The sequence below is a fragment of the Scomber scombrus genome, chromosome 16 (assembly GCF_963691925.1).
Source record: "Scomber scombrus chromosome 16, fScoSco1.1, whole genome shotgun sequence".
In the NCBI taxonomy this organism is placed as follows: domain Eukaryota; kingdom Metazoa; phylum Chordata; class Actinopteri; order Scombriformes; family Scombridae; genus Scomber; species Scomber scombrus.
This window is the reverse complement of record NC_084985.1, coordinates 14133128-14151056: the sequence shown is the minus strand read 5'-3', so window position 1 is coordinate 14151056 and position 17929 is coordinate 14133128. Positions and strand designations below refer to the sequence as shown.

At 36.9% G+C, this 17929-nt stretch overlaps 1 protein-coding gene across 1 annotated transcript; it reads right to left on the bottom strand.

Annotated features, from left to right (window-relative positions):
* Positions 1-1120: 1120 nt before the first annotated feature.
* slc39a4 (solute carrier family 39 member 4) lies at positions 1121-9878 on the bottom strand. The gene is given in 11 exon segments (XM_062435420.1): positions 1121-1249; positions 1375-1562; positions 1664-1816; positions 2196-2367; positions 2969-3160; positions 3479-3651; positions 4221-4404; positions 4792-4958; positions 5302-5500; positions 6872-7210; positions 9586-9878. Coding segments are annotated over 11 exon segments (2106 nt in total). The 5' UTR covers positions 9796-9878.
* Positions 9879-17929: the final 8051 nt, after the last annotated feature.

The following is a 17929-nucleotide window of genomic DNA, read 5'->3' as shown; positions in this document are numbered from 1 at the left end:
TGTCTTTGTATATTCTTATCTTGAGTGAGCCATGAAAAATGTCCATGATGGATACTATTAAAGATTTGTTTCCAACAGTAATGTTTATAGACACATTCTTATATTTTCAATTAAGTTTAGAAACAAAATATTTTTCATATATTAGTCAAACTCCAATTTGACTTTGATTTATTAGCATTTTTTATCTTATCTTGTGGATGTCTAAAGAAAGGAAAAGCAATATATAAATGTGTGAATATCCTTTTTAAACAGTCATCTCCCTTATAAATAAAAGCATGTATACCTTAAATTGAATTATATATTCATATTTTAAATGTAGACAAAATTGACAACACATTTATGACAATAAAAACAGTTTGGGAAACATTGATGAAGTGTAAATGCAGAATTTTTCAGTCACCATTTACCAGCTACTCAAGTAGAAAAAACTTAGAAATGCTAATGAGTTTTTAAAATATTTTAATTTTTCAAACTGGACAAAATATATATCACACTGCATGTACCAACATATTAACAATTTTGTGTACATACCTTCATCATAATTAGTGTCATGAGACTCTTAGTTCAGTCAAAATGAATTCAAACTGTATTTTTTTTTTGCTTTGACAAATGACTTTTTCCTCTGACTCATCAACATACATTTAATACAAAGCACTAAAAGGATTAACTCTGTAAAAAGCTGTATAATACAAGTATGTTATTAAGAAATAAAAGTGCTCCCTCCCATTGGTGTGCCGAAGAAAATTGCATCCTACTGTATTGATTAAGATATATCAAGAGGCCACTGGGTGATTTTTCTGCTTGAGTTATCAGTGAGCAGTATTTGAAAACTAATCAAATAATCACATCTGTTATTGAGTAATTTTGGAGTTGAGATGCCCCAGCAAAATTGTAATCTCTTCAAAAATGTTCATTCTTTGCTGGATAAGCTTTTTCGCTCTGTTGCAGTAGTCTCATCGGAATCAACAAACATCAGTGTTTTATCTCTTATGGGCGCATTACTGTGTCTGTATGCTGCTGTTAATTTTTACAATCTGTATAAATTATACCAGAAGCAAGATGAACCTGCTGAACAGAACAATGTGTTTGTTTGTGTGTGTGTGTCTTGAATGTTCATATATTAAATGCTGATTCTCTCTTCATAAAGTGACAGCAACAACAGAATAGACCATCCACTCAGAAGGCCGATATTCTGCAACAGAAACATCATCCAGGATCTCTTGTGATTTATATGAACCATGGTGGGAAGCTGGAAAGAGAGAAAGAGATTAAGGGAAGTCAGAGTTAAATTGAGATGATCTTTCTCTGTATGTTTTATCATTTGTACATGACTAATTCTGTTTTCCTTTCTGGTCTATAAACATAAATACTCACCATATCAGCCAGTCCCACATACAGAAAGAGTCCTGCAGTAATGGCAGCTATCCACTGTTTGGCAGCGAGGTCCGTGGCTATAGACAGAGCGACATACAGGCCGATGAAGGAGGTCATGGCACTGCCGAGGTTTAACAGCAGAGCCTTGCGGACAGACACGCCACTGTGGAGCAAAATGGCAAAGTCGCCTGGACAGAAACAAGAGTGACAGGAAGATGTTAAAAAACTTTAGAACTTTAGAAGTCCATACATTGTTTTTACAGTATGTTTGTATGTCTGTGCTCCTCACCCAGTTCATGTGGCAGTTCGTGGCAGAGTACAGCCAGTGATGTGGACAAACCAGACTTCCATGACAGAGAGAAAGCTGCACCCATTGCTAAACCGTCAGCAAAGTTATGGATCCCATCGCCAATAGTTATCATATAAGGCAGCAGACGCTGTTCTACACAGGGAGACACACAAAGTTATGATTAGTGGTGGACAGTAATTACTACAGTTATCACAGTTTAATGATGTCACGTTTGTTTTTGTGTTGGATAATAATAATAATTTTCCTCACCTCTGGTGAGCTCTTTTGGATTTTCATTGTTTTCACAGCCAACCTGAAATGTTGATATACCACGACATAAATGTTATTGCAGGGGCGTGTCCTGGCACACTATCAACAAAAAGTTTATCACATCCACTGAGGCACCTTAGCCTATAACCATCTTTTACAAGGTATATTTCAACAGAGATAAGAGCTGCATGAGTAAGACACTTTAATCTTTAGACCTTTAGTGGAACCAGGAGGCTGTAATGTCGCACTGACATCATTGGACTGAGTATCTGAATCAACTGATGATGACTGAAAAAATGATTAAATCATCTGTTGTCCACCTGACTCACCAGGTCTGCTTTTGATGCTGACTGTGATTTGTCTTTTTGTTTTCTTTCCTGTTGATACATCTCTAAAACCCTTCCGTGGTCACAGTGGTGAGGGTCTGATTCTTCCTAAAAAGAGAAAGACAGAGGCAAGGACAGTATAGTAAGGATAGTAAGTAAGTCAAATGTATTTTTGTAGCACTTTTCATAGACATTAATCACAAGGTGCTGACATAATACAACTTACAAGAAAGAAAGAAATCATAATTGATTATGTGATCACCCAAGTCAAATGATTAAAAAAGTCCAAAACTAAAAAAACACAACACACAGTTCAAAAACACAACATACAATATAATACATTATAAAAACATAAAAAATGCTGACCTGGTGCATACAAGTTACCCAAACGCCTGTCTAAAGACATGAGTAAACTTAACATCAGAGTAAGAGCGAGCATGTCCACAAAAGCGGATTTGTCACACTTGTAGTTCACTTTCTGCATTTTGTGACTATTTAACGTTCATTACCAGCTAAACCATAGAAAGTTTAGTTGTCAAAACATTTCGGACAAGATTATCATCAACTTTAGAACGGGTACCATAGCATTAGAAAAGTCTGATGTAGACGTATGACATTTGGTCCAGATACTTTCTTGTTATATTCTTCAAGATTACTGCTGTGTGTGACACTGATAGTTATCTGTGCTGGTATGGTAGTTTTTGCTTACCCCATGGTGATGTTGATGATGGTGATGATTCTCTTTATGTGTGATAAGAGAGAAGATTGTTTCCATCAGGTAAAAGTAGTAGATCCCAGCCATCAAAACCAGCATCTTGTATATGTAGTCTGGCGTTTCTTCCTCATGGCTGTGATGGGAATGTCTGCTGCTGTCGGCTGAGTGCACATGTAAGCCTAGAAACTAGACACACAGACCCGCAAGAAGAAGTCAAAACAAGTATCTGCCACACAAAAATCAAAATGAGTGTTATTGTTATGACAAAGCTGAGAAGATGCCTTGGTGGCCTAGTGGTTAAGAAGAATACCATCTAAAACAATTTCCTCAAACCAGAGATATATATCTCAGTGAATACTGGACTGTGATTATCAGAATATACCTGTAATATGGGCATTTAAGTACATTCAGCTGTTAACTAACATGTAAGTCATTTTAAAATTAATTTTGTTTTGGAATCTTCTGGTAAAAAAAAGCTTGTTTAAACTTGTTTAAATTACTCACCATGGGTAGCAGGTGCAGTAAGGCATCTCCAGTGAGTGAGCCAACAGCCAGGCTGATGCAAAACTGGATACACAGCTGGAATAATTTGGTGCACGAGGTACACAGCAGCACAACGATGCCAAACATGGAGGCCAGTGTTATCACCACATTGGCAAGTGTTGCGTAGAGGTATCCTACAAGAAATGCAAGAACAGAAAAAGAGGCCAGGTGGGTCAGTTGTCAGCATATTGAGAGTGAAAGCCCAAAAACCCACCTGTGCATCCAGGTATCCTGAGAGAGTAACTCAGTCTTTGAAATGGAGACAACATGCACAGTCTAAAACTTACCCTGCCTGCACATTCTCAATGAATTTAAGAATTTCATGTTCAGCTGTAATTACAAAGTCACATTGAAATGCTTCCATGTCAAAAAGGAGGATGTGAGGGGCACTGTTATCTTGATACCTTAATTCAACATTTTCAGAGCTAAAGAAACAATGACATGTAAAGTGAGTCTTTAATAACTAAAGTGGTAAGTATTATTTCCAGCTCCAGTTTGTCATCACAACTTGAGGATACATTCAAGTGTAACATCTGTATCTGCAACTTTTTAAGGCTTTTAATGGCAGGCGAAGGCATTTTTCTTGCACAGATTGCCAGATTGTGTTTTTGCCTTGTTAACACACACACACACACACACACACACACACACACACACACACACACACACACACACACACACACACACACACACACACACTTACTCTCAGTCTTAGTGAGCTCATCCGGTGTCAATGGCTCTATGATGTTTGTACAGGCTCCACTAAGGATCTGCTGGACAAGCGCCGGGCTGAGCTGAGCCAAGTCAGACCGACCAAAGCCAGAGGAGGCAGATCTGTTCTCTGCCAGACTGTAGATCAGCACCAGCTCTTCAGCCGAGAAACACCTCTGGGAGAATGAAAGATGAAACATTTCAGCACAAACTGGTTTTCTCGTAGAGTAAAAAATGTAGCTGTTTCTCAGAGAAAAACAACTATTGTGTTTTATGTTAATTCAAAAGGTTATTTTTGTTAAAATACAACTTTCTCTGTGTAGGGAGGGAGATGGAAGCAAACAAAACACCACATTTACCGCTACAGACACCTATCAGATTACAAAATCTACTTGTGTCCATGATCACAGTAATGCACATATTCTTTACCTGCTGATCTTCAAATTTTATTGAATTCATTTCATGTCTGTATTTGTGTAAAAAATAAATGTACCATCATTCCACTATTACTATCAATAATTGAATGTTTTATCGTTGTGCATATGCAATGTTGGTATGTATACCTGCTCCCAGGTGGTATTGGTCTCATGCCCTTCATGGCGTTCATGGCTGCTCCTCTTCCTCCGTCTTCCAATGCTGTGATCATGATCAGCATGTTCATCATTATGGTGATGCTCGTGTTCGTCCAGTTTGGGTCCGAGGTTCAGACTACTCATAAGATCTTTCAGGTCTATAGAGCACAAATACAAAATACAATTGGGTAAAAGAACACCCAGATTAATTTAGTATTCAAGAATATTTAGAGTAAGAGCTTATGACATGTCTATTGAAAAGAAAGCAAACATAGAAAATAAAGACTTGTTGATTAACAAAAATTAAATTAATACAATTCAAACATTTCTGATTCTTTTTTGCTCACAAATAATATTCAATTATCCCCAGATTTGTACTTTTAGTGGCTATTTTACTTAAAACACAGTAAAAACCAGGTATGTATTTTTGTGTGGTGAATATGTCTGTGGCTATGCATGTATTTGAGTCTGTGTTCTTCTATGTTTGGGCATGACATTTACCTCCAACAGTGAAATTCTCAGACCCCAGTCGGTCAATGATGTAGTCCAGGAAGAAGCTCTCATTGGGCAGGGACTGGCTGAAACAGTGACCTAGCAAGGCATGATACAGGACACGACCCAAAACTGCCCCCACTGGTTGCCTCTGGTCTGCTGAGGGTGTGCCAACCTCTGTCATAATGTCATTGGCTTTCACACAGCTCTGGTTACCATGGTGATAAGGAGGATGTGAAGAAGGAAAAAGAAAAGGGTTACTTTAACTTGTTATAGTGGCAAAACACAGGTGTTAATAACATAATAACGATGGCTCCTTTTCTATTAAAGTGTCCCAGTAAGTCATAGCAGTGTGGCAGTGCATAAATGGACAAACCAGGCTGCTAAATGGAATTCATCATTCATTTTTATTATCTATACGTGTGATTTTCCTGTTGTTACATGTCAAAATATCTTCTTTGAAAACGGCCTATAGAGTTGTTAAGAAACCACTGAGCTGACATTTTGATGATTTTCAGCACTCCTATATTGTTTTAGATGTGTAATCAGTATTTTTGGTATTTAATCAAACAGCTGGTTTTGGGATTAATTCACAAAGCAACATTTAAAGAAAACCAGATAAACCTTTATTCTGATTATAACTTAAATTAGCAAAACATTAAATATTAAGTTTGGCAATGTGGTTTAGTCATAATTTAAATACTTTTTCAGAAAGCTTTCTTGCAGTTTTAAAAAATGTATTTTAAAGTTAAAGTTAATTAGTTGACCTTTTAGTCAACAGCTACATTAAATACACACTTTGTCTTATTGTTTAGGAGTGCTGTTGTTTTGTCATCATTATCCTAGTTTTGCTTTGCTACAAATAATGACGTTGACTCCAGCAAACAAATAAGGAACAAGATGTTAAAGCTGATTGATCACTATTGCAGTGACATACAATCTTACTCGACAAATTATTATTACATTTAGTGTCTGGCAATTCAGCCGTGCCAAACACTCAAGAGGGCATTTTTTCAGCATGATTATGCATGTCACGTTGATGTGACTGAGTTCAGGGCAAAGCCTAGTATCTATCTATCTATCTATCTGAAACCAGAGTATGATAAGATATGTCGAGTGATAAATACTGCAAGGGACCATGATTAGTCTAAAGCACACACCTGAGGGAAATATACTACTGTAAGAATGCATGTGCATGATTGATGTTGGTTCTCTAAAGTCATATGAAAAATATGGGTCAAAAAGCAAGAAATATTACACACTGGCTCCTTGATTATAGCAAAAGTCTGCAGCATAAATCATTGTTGCATAATCTTATTCCTCATACAGCACTGGTTACCAAAACACGAAGTGGGCATGCACGATGAGGAGGAAAACTGTGGTTTTCAGCTCCAAAAAGGGGCCATAAAAGAAAAAGTAAGGGAAGCACTGTCAGACATTATTTATAACACAGTCTGTTCATGAACTGTTGAACCCCTAAAATGATATTGAATCACTTTTGGTAAAAACAGAGCAACAGTTTGACAAAAGATGATCAAATAAAAAACATTGACTAACAAATATTCTGCTGCGTGCTTACCTCACTGTCTGCAGGCTCATAGTGGCTGTGAAGCTCTTGAAGCACAGTTTCTATTCCATGAATATCTATGTGCTCATGGTTGTGGTGTGACTCGCTCTCTTCATGGTGTTCCCCATGTGTGATTTTGTGTAGGAAATGTTCGGTCTCCTCTCCCCACCTCCCCTGCCTCACCGCGGTACACACCAGGCCAGGGGAGGCAAGGTAGAGGACGTAGCCAGCAGCGACAGCAGTGAACTCAGACACACTGATGGTAAAGTTTTCCCTTTCTTTTCCGGTTTCAGTCTCCCCATGGATGGAGTGATTGCTGATTAGCTGGTGAACAGCATCTGGTAGATCACACTACAGAACACACACACACACACACACACACACACACACACACACACACACACACACACACACACACACACACACACACACACACACACACACACACACACACACACACACACAGATCTTTTAAATACATTTCTGGTTCCATCATATCCTTACAGAAACTGTTTGATTTAGCAAATTCAGGGATTTCAAGTGATTTCCAGGTAACAAGAGCTTTGTATGCATGTTTAACTTCTATGAAAACACACATAAAGAAACAATAGTGACAACAGGATGTTGTCTTGTCTGGATGTTGTCTTGGATAATTAAATTAATGCCCATGAGCTTCTTTGTTTTGCAGATTTCAGATCCTCAAAACATAGTTTTTATCCTACAGCCGTCGTTGCATTAAATACTGCCAGGCAGCGACTCACATAACACATGCACCTCTGTCTTATACTGGATATGCACTTTAAGGACTGTGTGCAATATTGTTTTGTGGACAAGTGAGTGGGTTGTTTTATACTGTCCTATGTGTTATGTGTTTTTACAATTTTTTTATGTGTTCTTCTTTCTTTTTTTAATTATGTATTAGCTCTTTTGCACTGCACTAAATTCCGTTGTACCTGTTACAATGACAATAAAGATAGGGGAATGGGATGAAGGGGAGGGTAACAAGAAGGGGAGGAAGTGTGCTATAATATAAATGTACAAAAGCACCATAAAATACTGACAATCATCTATTGTGACTCAGAAACTCTGACAATAACAACTCACTCATACAATAATTAACATTTCTTAAAAGTTGCTCTGTAAGTTTGATGTGGGTAGAGGTCTATACACTCAAATTACACCTGTATCTTTTCACCGCAAGTAGTATCTCCCCATGCAAATAGTTTTGGGTTTTTTGCCCAGCTTCTGAGATTTCTGCCTCCTCTGTGAAGCAGGGACAATTTACTCTTTTTATTGGTACCACTATAACTGAATAAAAACAGAAAGTATGAAAACTTTTGCAGAGTAATTTTGTCATAACTATAGTTTTTCAAAGCTTTACGCAGCACAAATTAAATCACATTCTCCTCATTTGTGTAGGAGTGGTGGTAGAAGAAGACTGATACTGCAGAACATGGACATATAAAACTACCTACTTGACTAACTAACAGAGAGGTAGAGGTAAATTTGTTTGAACTGACCCTTTAAACTCTCAGAACAAAAGGCTTTGAACTCACAATGTCAAACAGTTCGGACTCTTTGACATATGACATGACATTTTAGATGTTTATAGTGGATAAAATGAGTTTTATTACTTTATTGGACTTACTTTATTGGTTCTAAGTTGCTCAGTGCCCTCATAAAATAAAATAAAACATGACTTTATTTATTAATTACCGTAGCCGTTTAAAATGAAGAATATTTGTATTATTTGAGTAATTGTTCTTAGGATTCCTTAAATTAAAATACAAAGAGCCCCATAATCAGACCAAGAGAGGCTAAGATAACCTAGCTCATGTGAAATGCAGTTGTCATTATTTTATACTTTTATAGACTGACTTATAAAATGAAAAAAAGATTTGTGACTAAACACAATTTTATTTTCAGCCTTGTAAGTGCGATCCATAAATGGATATGGAGTAGGTAGCGTAAAGACGGCTTACATGGGAAAAGGCTCTAAAGATAATGTGAAGCAACATGACTTATAAAATAAAAATTACATCAACCAGTAAGTGATTATAGAAAAAATAATAACCATTGATTATTTTGTCTGTTGCACTTTTTGTGTAAAAGGCTTGGACAGAATTTTTCCAATTAGCATTACGCTCTGTCTTTACAGGTGCTATAAATCAAGTTATTATTACTGTTTCCCCCCCTTAATTTCTGTTTATGTTATACTTATATATTGTAGTTTTTTATAACATATCTGTATTTTTGATGTATGTGTTACTTTCTTAAACAAAAAAAAAGCCTTTATGAGCGGTAAAGAAATCCGTCACTGAAACAGTGGTGTTGGATCTGCTGCTCCTTCAGGCGCGACAGGTGCGCAATGTAAACACAATCTGACACAAATCTATTTAAAAAAAACCCCAAAAACTTTTAGCAAATATTAGCATAAAGATGGTTATTTGTACGGTTGGGGAATACATAGGCCAACATTTCAGTAGCCTATGGATTGTGATTTCAAATATATAAATCTTCATTCTTATACTGAGTGCCAACATTTAACAAATAAGTATGCTAGATAACATGACATTTAAAAATGCGGAAAACCCCCCCACTGATATCCAGTTTATCAGTGGGGTCGCTGGTAATAGCAGGTGTAGCTGCTTAATAGCTTTTGGACCTCGACCTCTTTCCACCGAGTGAGGCTCCTTGGTCTTTGCTGCGGAGTTAATAAAACTTACCTTTCCACACGACACTTCACCGCACTGCACACGTTTCTGTAGTGTATTAAATAGGGAGCGAAGCGACTGCTGGGTCAGATACTGCTCTCCTGGAGACATGATGCTCATCACGGCCGCGTACGCCTTCTCCACGGCGGGGGAACCCGAAGCAGAACCGAACAAACAACAATTGACAAGCATAGGGAAAAGCAGCAACATGGAGGAAGCCATCTTTCTTAGTACTTTTAAATACTAAGAATTGATGAAATAAGAAGAAAAGAAACAGTACAAGAATAGGCAGATATAGTTCTTAAGTGTTTCTACAGACACATTGAGCTGTATGGGGCTCAGCTCACAGTTTTTATCTGTTTAAAACAACTGCACTTCAACAGGACATGGACTCTGGATTGTGATTGGCTGAGACGTAGCTTGAGCTCGTCCTATACCTGTCCATTGTCACCTGCACAGGGCATGAAAAGGTCTCTTCATCACACCTGCATGTAGCCTATGAGATTTAAGGCTCTCCAAGGCATTGCCAGAACAACAGAGAACACATTCACATCCATTATTTGGCAACTTCATAGAAGTATTAAACAAAAGAGTCTTTAGAGGCCCCTTCCAGATTAATTAAAAAGGTCAAACTGAGTCATCTGGGTGGTACAGGTGTGCAACAAGCAGTTGTGAATTGTAGCAACTGCTTGTAGTAGTACATTTACTGAAGCACTCTACTATAGCCTACTATATGCTGCTTCATACTTCAGCTCCTCTAAATCTCATAGGGTTATGTTGTACCTTCTACTCCACTACTTTTATGTCAAAGCTATACCAGTGCAGGTTACTTTTCAGTACAAATAAAACAGATGATGTTTTCACTTTGACATAAAAAGGTCTATTTCTGTTGATCAGTGTAAAAAACAAACAAACACAGTTTGACTCCATGTTGTAAAAAAAAAAAAATATATATATATATATGGAAAAATCTAATTGGGATAAAAACCTTTCACAGTCATTGTACAGTATACCTGTGTGCCATATGTATAACTACCTTAAGTACATTTTTCAACTAATTTTGACTTTTACTTGTAAAGAAGTATTTTCATAACTCTTCTTCCACTGCTGGCATTAGGTAATATCTAATGTAATATAATTTCTCATTATCTAGGCTTAAAAACTTGAAATTTCAACAATTTCAAGTTAGTTTTACTTAAAAGTTGTCTAGTTTTAATTTCCAGACCATTTAAAGTTCACCTGGTTCACAGAGTTCACCTGACTTGAAATGATGAGTTGTATGTTTTGTACTGCTGAGAGTACACTCAACTCATTAAATTAGGCTTTTAAAGAATCAGCATGTTTGCAGATTTCCCAGCATGCAATCATTGACAGTTAAAACTTTCAATACACCAAACACCCTTCTGTTTTGTAGTTTGAAGAAAACATACATGATGAAAAATTAATCTAAATTGATGTTAAGATAAGTCATGGCTGTTTTTTTTAAACAATGTAAACCGTTATTAGAATCAAATTCAGATCCCTGTATACTTATAATTTAACAAAGTTACTGAGGGCAGCATCACATGTTGTCTTTAATATATTACATTGTCTTTAAAGTTCTTTGTGTTGAAAGAAAAAACAACTCTTCAAACTCAGAAAATGTCAATAGAAAGCAAATCTGAATGTCTGCTCTTTGTCAGTGTGACTGAGCAGTTTTTGATTCAGCTTAGTACCTTAAATTCATTGAACTTGTTATCATTAGTTGAGTTAACTTATCACAGTTTTATATTTTCACAACTCACAAAGACTTTGAGCCAATTTTTCCAATTTCAGTCCCATTAACTCAGTTTTTTAAAGCAGCTGGTTTCTAACTTGAACCATCTCAAAATGTATTGCAGTGTACCTGTTTCTATATTTTGGACGACTGTGGCTCAGGAGATAGAGTGGCTCATTCACTAATTGGAAAATCGGCGGTTCGATGCCCATCCTCCAGTCCACATATTGAAGTGTCCTTGGGCAAGACACTGAACCCCAAATTGATCCCGAAGGCTGTGCCATGAGTGGGTGAGTGTGTGTGTGTGTGTGAATAATTGGAAACTCCTTCTGATGAGCAGGTTGGCACCAGTCTGTGCCATCAATGTATGAATGTGTGTGTGTGAATGTGGCATGCAGTGTAAAGCACTGTTGGAAAACTTTAAAGGTACTATATAAAATGCAGTCTATTTAACATTTACTATAATTGCAGCAGCTCAAATTTCATGATGTATCCAATGTCCAGTGATTTTAAGATGGTCTGCTGATAATTCTACTCTACTAGAATTTATAGATTCAATTCAAAGTGAGAATAAGGCATAAAATTTGGCATCCCACATGGATAATGGACTGTTTTATATTTGAGTCAGACAGGTATTGACATAAAGTATTTACAAGCTGTTTATGATGTACAGTGCCATTCACAGTTAGCGACACAAACAATGTAGGTGAGATTAGCAACTTCACTCAGTTTTGTGATTAATTATAATTTGCATATTCACCTCACTTAGAGACCACTTTCATTACTTCATAGGTGAAACGCTCATGTATAATTAGCTTTAATTGTTTTCAAAATGTTAAATATTTACTTAAAAGTGATATGTTGATGTAGCATAACTGTCAAAACAAAAGTGATCTGAGATGAAGGCAAATAAGATAACAAATGTAATGTATGTGTAATATATAATATGAATCAATGGAACATCTTTATCCTAAAAACCCAAAGTCGACACTATATTATAGTTATTATTATAGTCATTACAAGAATACTAGTTATTATTATAGTCATTACAACAAATATAACTTATTTGAATATTTAAGTGGTTCAATAAGAGGACCAACTCTTCACTCTCTAAACGCTTTCTAAGAAGATGGTGTGATCTCTAAATCTGTTGTATGAGTGTAAAGCTATCATGTTGCTGTAGATATTTAGTGTGAGGAAGTGATTGTCTATAGACAAAAAAAAAGAGCATCAATGCCTTTCAAAAATAGATGGATGTGAAATTTCAGAGTACATTTCCTTGTAAGACGATGACTTTCCAAAAACTAATCAGTCTCAAACATTGCTTCACTGACTTAACAGCTTCTTTTTACTAGTGACACTTTAAGGAAAAGAACGTTAAAAATTCACAGATGAATGTCTTTAAAAACACAATATTAAAGACCAGTTTTAGCTTCATACATAGACACTTAAACAGTTAAAAATACAATCCTCAGTCATTTTTCTACAGCAGCATATTATCACAAGAAATATTTGCTCAGTTTCCTGTTATAACAAGAACAACTTTTCTTATTTTAATACAATCTTCTTTATGTTATTATGAGATCCTTTTAATGTTATAAGAAAATAGTTTCAGGTTATAATGACACAATTTTCTCATTAATACAAGATACAAAATTATTCTGTTTTAACAAGAAATTATTCTTCTAACTCCAAACGAGAATGTAACATATCTCAGTAAGATAAACTTCTTATAAACATGATAAGTTCAAGTCATTATAACTAGAAACTTCCATATGTCCTTAAAACTAGAAAACACATTTTATTTGGCAGCTTGTGACTTTGGATCTGTTTGCCTGTATATGCATATTACCAGCAGTAAAACACCTGACTGTCTTAGCCCAAGGATTAGAGTACACCACACTGACATTGACTCAAGTTCCTGATTAACAGCAGTTGTGCAAGAACAGGAATACCAAGCACAAGAAAATGTAATGAACACATGAAATGTCTTCTCTGGGTTTGTTTGAAATATCCTGAGTCAGGAACAGAATGTAAACTATCTTGTGTATTTCCTTGTAAGACAAAAGAGAAAAAAGACAATGGGTAATCAAATGACACCTTTTAATCACAGAGAAATGAGAGACAATGATGATACTGTTCTGTTTTTCCTTTCTATTTCTTACGTTGAACTTTCTGAGCTCTGAACAGTCTCTCTCAAAATGTTCATTAAGTTTTTTCAGTTTCACACAATTTACAACAGTCCTCTGTTGTAAATTGTCAAATCATATTGACCAACGACATTATATTTTTACATACATTTTTGGCATCTTGCAATTGCAGAAAAAACAGGTGAACCCGATGCCTAGACACTAGACATTGCAAGCTTTTGCTTATCTGCTCCATGGGAGGTTTCTGTACTCCGTGAGCTCGTCTTAGGACACTTGCATTACCATTTGATAGTTATACCACCCCAGTCAAACAATTTTAACATAATGGGCAGACATTCCAAAAATTCTGAAGGGGTTATATGCCAGAAATTGGAAGTCACCAAAGTATGCGTGCCCTATATTTTTTTTATCCCCAATTGCGTGCATTAAAAAATCTAATTTTTCTGATTCTTGGGTTGGCTTGAACCATCAGCCTTTCTTATTAAGCTTAATTCATACTAATCAATGCAGAGGAGCACATGACAATGGGCCTCAGCCAAATGGTCAAACAGCTCCTGGATGCACTGAAGATGCAAGGCCGGGTATCATTATCAATTATCAAATCATCAAGGTAAACTTAACAACCTTATAAACCTCACACTACATTGTTCATCAAATGCTGAAGAGTCGCTGGTCATTAGACCAAATAGCATCACCTTATAAGAATAAAGGCCAGACAGAATAACAAACATAGAAACCTCTAGCTCACACTTGGACAATGGCACTTTCTTAAGCAAATCAAATTTGCTGACAAACTTGGAAGACCCTACCTGATCAATACAGTCATCCATATGTGGCAGAGGGAATGAGTCAGATTTTAAGACTTGGCTTACTTTCTTTAAGTCTGTACAAAACCTAGATGTACATCCAGTTTTGGCACCAAAATACATGGAGAAGCACTTCTAGATTATGATGGAACAGCAATATTGTTTTGATGTTTCAAGTAATTTTAATTCAATTTATAATTTAGCAGTCAGAATTATTACTCTAGACCCTTCAGAAAGGGTGGACCCCACCAAGCCACTGCCAGTTAGGCGTCCTCTCAATTTGATAAAAACAGGTATCTGTGTGTGTGTGAGAGACCATATTAACCAGCAGATGGCGCAGCTGTTTTGTGTAATTTCAGCAGTTTATGCTTCTGTATTGTCCTGTTCTTTGACACTTCTGTGTAAAAAATACACATTTCAGCTTAAGGGACATTACATGAAAAAGGGACAATAATGGCAAATATAAATACATAAAATAATATACTTTAGAAAAAAGCAATATCCCAACTTCTATTTAAATGCTTTCCTCTGTTATTTAGATCAAATACACATGTCAGCTGTTAACTTTATGTTGAGGTGAACTATTTAAATAACTGCTGAAGTACAATGACTAACACTTGTTAATATACTGATGTGCTTCATAATTTCTTTGATTTTTAGATGTTTCTTTCATTTATTCCTAATGGAAAATTACATTTATTACTCTTTTGTAATATTTGTTTCCATTATATCCACTGTCTGTTACTGCACACACACTTAAATACAACTTAAAACTTAATAACTATATAAAGTCAAGAAAACATAAAAAATGTGTGAATTAGCTATGAAAAGCTATTGAGCAGGAAAATAATTTATCTTTTTCTGTTTCATCTCCTTTGTCCCCATAGAGTTTGAAAAGATGCAAGGCAGCAGGTAAAATAACATGAGAATGCAGAAGGGCTGTGCAATACATATTTTTATTGTCTCCAAAATATATCAGTCAATTATTACAGTATTGTTTTGTTTTATCTACTGTGGTGAGATTCATAGATTCTGACTTTTTCACATCAACAGTCACTTGCTGTTGGCCTCAGAAATCACTGACGGGAAGGATATTGAGTTGATTGGCTGCACATCAATTCACACACATGAACAGACAGCAACACATACAAGTCCGCATATGCCATGGGACCCTGGACATCTGCCCCTGTTCACCCAACACACACACAGGCACTGTGACCCCCGCAATGCTAATCTTTGAGACAAAACACACACTGTACAGTGACCTGTTTTTACACCGCCTATTGTCATGTCACTCTCTGTTACATTGTCTGTCATGCAAACCTGTAGATGTTCTCAACACACACATTCATCAAGTCCTCCACTGTATACCCCCCAAACACCACCACACCCACACCCACACCCACACACACACACACACACACACACACACACACACACACACACACACACACACACACACACACACACACACACACACACACACACACACACACACACACACACACACAAACATACCTATTCCAGCAAGGAAGGCTGTTTTAGGTCGAATTTTTCATGCATATTTGTCATTAAAGCCTGTGGACACTCTCACAGTAGACCACAGTGTGTTTATAACATTGTGGCAACAGTTTGAAGAAGATATTTCTTCTTCCTTTTTTTTTACACAGTGCCCCTGTGTGAATGTTTCCTGCTCGCTAAATCTTGAGTTTGCCTATCATAAATGCATGAGAAGAATTATCTTAATTGTGACAGTTGCTAAGTGAGATTAGTTAGATAGCCCCTATGGCTATAGGTTTTTTTGTTGTTGTTGTTGTTGTTCTGCCAAGACAATTCCTCTTTTTAAAAGCTTCTTCGGTCTCCTGCATCACTGCATCCTTACACATGGTTTTGGAATTAAATGTTCACTTAAGTGTGTCATGTTTGGGTGACCATATACTATTGGCCATGTAGTATATCTAATAGTAATCTAATTTCTGTAAGGATAAAAGCCTACTGCTCTTTTTTTGTCTTTAAAATCAAAGATTCACAGTGAGTTTACATGTGTCTTCTCTTGCTTTTCTGCAGAAGACTATGGGATGTGGTTGAAAAACTGAAAAAAAGCTGCTACAGCCGGTTGACGTTTGAGCTCAGATTATTTATGTTACATACACTCTTCCCAAAGGTCGTAAATTAACTTTCATGCTAAATATTCAAGAAGCTCAGAAGATCATCCTGAACGTCTCTCTGTCTCTCTCTCCCTCTCCCACCGTCTCGTACACGCTCGCTTCCTGGCCTCAGCCCTACTTTCTTTCTCAGGCTGATGTTTCCATTACAGAAATAAAAGCGAGACGGCTAATCCAGTTATATGTTCCCTGGACGACACACACACGCACACACACACACACGCACACACACACAAAGCACTTGCATACACACACCCATAAATGCACAGTCTGAAAGACAAGAACGTAAGTGCAACGATACACACATGTTGCAAGTGGACACACACAGAAACACAAAAACAAACACACTCACACACTCACAGGGGGCACGCGATTGAAGCAAGACCCCCTGTTGTGAAAAAGTCAAAAAGAGCTTTCTGGAGCTCTGGAAATAAATACCAAACATTGGTAATCCACGCACACACACACACACACACATACACACACACACACACACACACACACACACACACACACACACACACACACACACACACACACACACACACACACACACACACACACACACACACACACACACACACACATATACATTTTTCTTAAGTCACTTTTGGGGACATTACATAGACTTAGAGACTTTAACCATAATCATCACCACTGACCCAAAAATCATCTTTTCCCCAATTGACGACATTGCCTTTGTTCCCACTTGGACAAGCCATTCCCAATTAAGTGGTCTTGAAAAGTAGGATAAGTCAGATATCACACACACAGACACACAAGCGCACGCACGTACACACACACACACACACACACACACACACACACACACACACACACACACACACACACACACACACACACACACACACACACACACACACTCACACACACACACTCACACTTTTTTTCAGTTTTTCAACCACCTCGCACACACTAGTAATCTCCCAAGACAATTTCCCACTGAGCGGCACGTCCTTCCTACAGAGTGAAAAAAAAGGGATAACTGAAGGAAATGGAAAAAAAAGGGAAGCAAGACCTTTCATAGATCTGATAGTGATGTCTTCAGCCTCACCTTCTGTGTCTCTCTGTTTTCATAAGGAACATCATTTAGGATACATTTACTTATTTAGATGTAGGATTTAGATGAAGGAGGTAGAATAGAGGTCACAGTCTGGATTCAGTCCCATCGTGAAAAATCTCTTGACACTCTGAGCAGCACAGCGGATAGTTTTCTCTTTGTTAAAATGTGTTGACGGGATATTTTTTCCAAACATTAAAAAAATACTCCAGCTTTTGCACTTCTATAAAAATTAAAAAAGGTACAAATGCATACAGCAGAGCCCACAATATCCTATCTTTTAGTTCCTATAAGGTCAAGCTAAAAACACACTGTAAGCTAAATTACCCTGCCTGAGAAAATGCCCCTCATTTACACTCCTCCAGTTTACAACACTATTCTGTTAATGTGAACCTTGA